Source organism: Amblyomma americanum, chromosome 10, assembly GCF_052857255.1.
Source record: "Amblyomma americanum isolate KBUSLIRL-KWMA chromosome 10, ASM5285725v1, whole genome shotgun sequence".
Taxonomy (NCBI): Eukaryota; Metazoa; Arthropoda; class Arachnida; order Ixodida; family Ixodidae; genus Amblyomma; species Amblyomma americanum.
Genome location: NC_135506.1, coordinates 133,154,684 through 133,161,028, shown reverse-complemented (window position 1 = coordinate 133,161,028; position 6,345 = coordinate 133,154,684). Strand labels below are relative to the sequence as shown.

At 48.8% G+C, this 6,345-nt stretch overlaps 1 protein-coding gene across 1 annotated transcript; it reads left to right on the top strand.

Moving 5' to 3' along the window:
* Positions 1–1,979: 1,979 nt before the first annotated feature.
* Positions 1,980–3,149, top strand: LOC144108725 (uncharacterized). Its single transcript, XM_077641895.1, has one exon. The coding sequence runs from the start codon at positions 1,980–1,982 to the stop codon at positions 3,147–3,149; it is 1,170 nt and encodes a 389-aa protein (XP_077498021.1).
* Positions 3,150–6,345: the final 3,196 nt, after the last annotated feature.

Here is a 6,345-nt window from a genome sequence, read left to right as displayed (position 1 = left end):
CCTTATGAAGTACATTATCGTAGGCCCCTTTTATGTCCGAGGAGACAGAAGCGACGAGTAGGCGACTACGTTTTTCATGTTCCGCTGACGATATGAGGTCGATTACGCTGTCAATTGAAGAACGCCGCCGCAGGAACCCGGTCATCAGTCATCATGTCCGGGTAGAGAGCATTCTGCTCTAGTAATCATTCTAGCCACGCCAGCGCCATTCGCTCCATACCCTTACCGACGCAGCTTGCTAGTGCAACTGGCCGGTATGAGGTAAGTTCATAAGGAGGCTTTTCAGGTTTCAAAAGAGCAACCAGGCGGCTGATCTTCCAGTGTTCTGGAACGATTCCGGAAGCCCATGTATCATTGTAGTAACCGAGAAACACAGTTCGGCCTTCCATGCCAAGCTGCGAGAGAGACGCGTACGAAATCCCATCAGGGGCAGGTGCAGATGCACGCCTACACCAGGAAAGAGCAGCTTCTAGTTCAGGCATCCTGAATAACATGTCGTATTGGTCGTCTGGTGAAGATAGCACAAAAGCCTCCAAACTCTTTGATGCTACCGGAGTTGTGCCCACACCATTTCTCAGAATTCTGCTACCTATACATTACTACGGCGTTGGTAATTCGACAGGGCCTGGAAAGGATAGGTTTTTGTGGGGGTGAACGCAAGCTCCTGGCTACATGCCAAATACGCGACAGCGGTTTGCGAGGGTCCAGCGATCAACAGAACTGCCTACAACGTTGTCTCCCTAATCTCGCGAGGTGGCGCTTTATTTGTCGTTGAGCTCGGCGACAAAAGGCGAGATCATACGTGTATTTAGTTCTGTACGTCCTTTCGGCGCGCCCACGGACCGCGCGTAGTCTTTAGAATTCCATGTCAACAGTAGGTCCTGGCGTAGGCGCACCTATATACCATGTGGTCTCACTGAGAGAGGACGTAATAAGGTCTTCTATTTTAGACGTAGTTTTGAGGCCCACACAGGAAGTCTCAACGAACGTCCAAAAGGCAGGCCAGTATGCATATCGCACGTGAGGCGAAATAGTAGGTGCGTACCACTTGACGCATCCATACGATGGAATGTGATCACTCCCATGTGTTGCCACGTCACTGCACCAGCTGACGTAAGACTGGATTATTGCTGAAACAAACGCCAGATCCAAGCACCTGCCGTACTACGTGCCGAGCAGAAACGTAGGTGAACCATCGTTGATATTGACGAAATTCTGGAAGTACATAAACTCAAACAGGTTCTTGCCTCGGTTATTCATAACAGCACCGCCCCACTGAGGGTGATGAGCATTAAATCGCCCACTATTATATGAGGAGCTGTACAACTCTGGATAGCTGAATATAGATACAAAGCATCAATGGTATCTCTTGGTGGAATGTAGGCACCGATTATCGAAAAGACCCGTCCTTTTAGCGTGACTGTCAAACAGATGCAATGGTTTGTGTTGTGTGGCTGTAGGACGTGGCGCACGTGCGCAATGTCTTGGCGTATGCAAACTAACACTTTGCTTGTTTCGTCTTCTTCGAGAGACCACAGCATCACGTACCTAGAAGGGCGGAAAGGGGACGGCATATTGGGCTCACATATAACAAGCACAGGGAAGTGGTACATTTGGACGCGTTGCGGAAGTCACTCAGACGACCACGTAGGACTAGGGCATTCCATTGAATCACTACGCTACGGCGCACGTGCATTGTCACAGAGGAGGCGGGTTTGGTTGTGCCATAATGAAGCACTGCAATGGCTCCAAGGGCGGCTCAAGTGCATTCAAAATCTGCACAACAATCTTTGCTGTTGGCGTGTTAATGCCTAAAAGCAGCACGCGCATTGAACACACAAGCCTTTTTAACATAATGCTCACATCCTGACCTTCGTGCTTGCCAGCAGTGTCAGCTGTAGTCAGTCTTGGTCTTGCCGTGGTGATGTGGGCTCGGTGGCTGTGCCACAACACAGTTCTCTAATCCGCTCGTCTTCGCCATGCAGGTGGTCTCGCCCCTCATCGTCTGCGTCATGCTCCCTGGCATGTTTTGCGCTCCCTGGTCGAGCGCGATCGAGCATGCGCCCCTGCACGACGCAGCTTACGGAGGTCCCATCAACAAGGCAACCAAAAACGCTCCTTTTCCTGCAATATCGGCTCAAAACAACTGGATCCTCAGACCAGATTGGAAGGCCCCATCGTCAGCGACTACATTCAACGTGTCAACTATAAATGAACAGCGACCGTCACCGGCACTCTGTGGGCTCGGTGGCTGTGCCACAACACAGTTCTCTAATCCGCTCGTCTTCGCCATGCAGGTTGGTGGCCATTACAGTCTCTTTTCAAAGAAAACGAGTAACTATTTTTTGGTGCAGCTCCCGAGCCCTCAGTGCTGCCTTGTTATCAGTGTTGAGTGTCTTCACGTTGTTCATTCTTTGTTACTGTCGTGTGGTGATATTGAGAGCAACCCCGGTCCTGACAAGCTAGACATTATTCTTGACGAACTAAAAAAGATGTCTTCTAGCCAGACCACATTAGTAACTGAAGTGCAGGAGCTTAAGAGCCAACTTCTCTCAATGGACCAAAAAATGGCAGATTTCACCACCCGTCTCAGCACTTTAGAAACTCACTGCCGAAATCTGTCTACAATGCGCACTGACCTAGAAGCAATCCAAACCACTACGATCGAAACGACCCGCCTAGTTAGTGTGCTAGAGGCTCGCCTGGAAGACGTTGAAAACCGCTCCCGGCGAAACAACCTAATTTTCTATGGTTTACCTGATACCAACACCTCTGAAACCTATTCGCAATCCGAAGAAATAATCACTCGCCACTGCTCTCAATATTTTGATATCCAGTTAAGCCCAATCGAAATTGAACGTGCTCACCGCCTCGGAAGACACTCTCAGGATCGGCAACGCCCGATTATCGTCAAATTTACATCCTTCAAAACAAAAGAATCAGTTCTTTCGAAAGGTCCAAAGTTCAAAGATACAGGCTACAGCGTAGGTGAAGATTTTTCGCGCCGCGTCCAGAATTGCCGAAAACAGCTTATAGCTTTCGCTAAGGCAAAGTCTGTGTCTTATTCCCTGTGGTTTAAAACGCAGCATATCGGCCCAAAGCGTTACATTTTTGATGAAAGTTCTGAAACTGTTAAAGAAATATCTTAACAATCAACTCACCCCTTCCGGCCACCGCATTATTCCCCAGCTACTCCTCGTGCCAACTTTTCCCTATCGGTTATCTTTACTAACATCCGCAGCTTCTTGCCGAAACGCGATATCGTGTCAAACCTTATTTCATCATCAGGCAGCGATCTACTTGTATTAACCGAAACGTGGTTCAACAGCGATATAAATGACTCAGAGATCTTGTTTGATTTGCCAAATTTTCGTCTTTTTCGCGCCGATAGGAAAGAAGCCCGCGGAGGGGGAGTTCTAATTGCCGTCAACGAACAGTTATCATGCTCCGTCATCAATGTCTGCTCGGACATGGAAATACTATGGATCATGTGCCGTGCTTCACCCTGTCACTTCTAATTGGGGTGTGCTATAGACCACCTCGAAGTAGTCCCGACTTTCCTCGCAAGCTTCACAATATCCTAAATCAACTGGTTTCAAAGCACCCTAAGGCACATATGCTCCTATTTGGGGATTTCAACTACCCCAATATCGACTGGAATAGTCAACCTCAGCCCATGGTCAGTCAGGAAGAGTCGAGAGAATTCCTTGATGTCTGTCTTAATTTTAATTTGACCCAATTAGTATCTGAACCAACACGTCTCGCAGGAGAAGCAGCTAACACTCTAGACCTCATTCTAACCACTCATCCAGATAGCTTAGAATCCCTTACGTACCTCCGCGAAATCAGCGACCATAAAGTAATTCATGCCACTTTCAGCTTTACACCTGTGTTAAAAGAACCTTACCGGAAAACTATTATGCTCTACGACAAGGGAAACTACGAAGCAATCAGCAATGAATTAAATAACTTCTTGTCAATGTTTGAAACATCCTTTCATAGCAGAAGTGTAAATGAAAACTGGACACTCTTCAAACATAAAATAGCTGACGTAACCAATAAATATATCCCGACGTGCAGTTTTAGGAAGCGTAATCAGAAGCCGTTGTTGACCAAAACACTAAAAAGACTCGAAAATAAGAAAAAAACGCGCATTTCGTACAGCGAAGCGACACGGAAACCCAAATGCGTGGGTAAAATACCATGAAGTGGAACACTTGTACTTGGCCGCGATTGTTAAAGGTAAGCGCTCCTTCTACGAAGTCGACCTACCAAAAATGATAATCGATAACCCCAAAAAATTCTGGAAAGTGATAAACCCAAAAGAAACGCGCGCTATCACCCTCACTAACAATGCCGGTGTTACAATGACTGATACCGAATGTGCAAACGCTTTTAACCCTGCTTTTTCGTCCGTTTTTAGTGACGAATCCGAATTGCCCTGTTCTACACTACCACTTGTTATCACCACAGCCATGGAACCCATAACTTTCAACAGTAGCGGAATTTCATGCATAATTGATAAAATAAAGAACTCATCCGCTACCGGCATAGATGATATAAACTCAAAAATTTTAAAGAACTCTAAACTAGCTTGCTCCAGTATCCTTTGTGCACTGTGATGACCCCCATAATGCGCAGGTCCACACGGGACGGAGAGGCAAAGAGACACCGTATGGCTCAGTTTAAACAAACAGGTATATTCAATAATTACACATGATTAAGATTATACATCAGAGGCTGGGGCGTCCGAGCTTACGTGCCGACGACTTCATGGGGGCGATGGAGTGGCTCCGGAGTTGGGCTCGAGCGGTTGCTGGCAGAAGCTGCACGCCGTCGGGCTTCGGCGCTGAAGGCCCTCTTGGCGAACGATGTCGTCCTGAGCGTCCCTCTTCCGTACTGCTCCTCGATTTTTATATCCTCTTCTCCACACTCCCTAGGGTGAGGACGCCCACGCCGGAGGGGAAGGAGGGGGGCTAGGGCTTTCACTTGGGCGCACAAACATACCACCGCACTTATTGTCTCGCCCCCCTCACGTGTTGAGTCCGAGGGAAAGAATGTTGTCTTCGCGGTAGCGCATAGCGTCGGCTGTGGTACGGCGCGCTCTGGATCGCTGACAGTTCCCTTGTCCTGGAATGTGCCCGGGAGGGCCTCCCCTGAAACCGCCACGCCAATTGAGGAGGATAAAGCCTGTTTCCCCGCGGCGGCGGCGGCGGGTCCGGTTGGGTCCGGTTGGGCTTAAACCCCTTCGTTCTGGTCGTCACTCAAAGTGCATGGCTGGGTAATTGATGATGCCGCTGTCATCTGGGTCTCCGTCTACGCCGCGCCGTGGAACGCGGAACCTCGTAGCACACACAAGGAATGTGCCTCGTAGCACACACAAGGAATGTACCTCGTAGCACACACATGGAATGTACCTCGTAGCACACAAGGAATGTTACACTCGCTCACCCTCCAGAAGAATGTTCTCCGAACATTTGAGTCCCTGCAGCTCCCCTTGTCTTTCTGAATCGCCTCGCACAGTGCGTCCGACAAAACACTTTTCGCTGCACTCAACACCACTGCACAACACCATATGCCTCCGCTGTCATAACTGGTGTCTCCAGGGGCAGCACTGATCTTCTTTTACAGATAAACATGAAACTCAGCACCCAAGCCTCTCCTTTCTAGTCCAAACTGGTCGAAATAAATTTACCACAGTTACAAAGGAGCTCCCACTTCTAGCACGATCACGGCACAGACAAAAATATAGATAACGAAAGGAAGTAGGGCAGGTTCTGCATGCGCTCCGCATGCTCTCCTGTGAAGGTGTTACTTAATGACAGAAAGGTTTAACTACTAACTCCGATAACTTAACACATACGCATATAGCAATGTTATGAGCTGCGGCATTACACAATTCTGACCAGTTCACAACTCCGCTCTGTTTACACCATTAGTCCGACTTAGCTTTCCGATTTCGCAGCGGATATCGGCCTTCATGAGTCATACTAAGTAAGTCTGTGACCCTTTGCCTGCTTTGGCACTCGTGAGGGCTCGTGGCAGGAGCCTCTCCTGGCGTTATCTGCGCGGCAACCTCGCGCGCTTCTTCTTCTAGCAATGCATGAAGTAAATCCGGTGGCATTCTGGCCGTCACCTCTGGCGCCTGCCGAACAAATGCAGGAGAGGGCGTTTCTTGCGAACTATCTGCGCGCTCCGCTTCACTTCTGTCCCCATCAAAATCCGCGCTTTCCCTTTCCTCATTTCGTGAATACTGAACCGGTGCCGACTTGAGGCGATTTGCGTGTATCCTTATCAAGCGCCGGTTCACGTCTCGGACTCTGAAGTTTACCGGAGAAAGCTTCT

Bases quoted from the DNA above. Each gene is read 5' to 3' on its own strand.
- LOC144108725 (XM_077641895.1), top strand. From the start codon at position 1,980: ATGCAGGTGGTCTCGCCCCTCATCGTCTGCGTCATGCTCCCTGGCATG.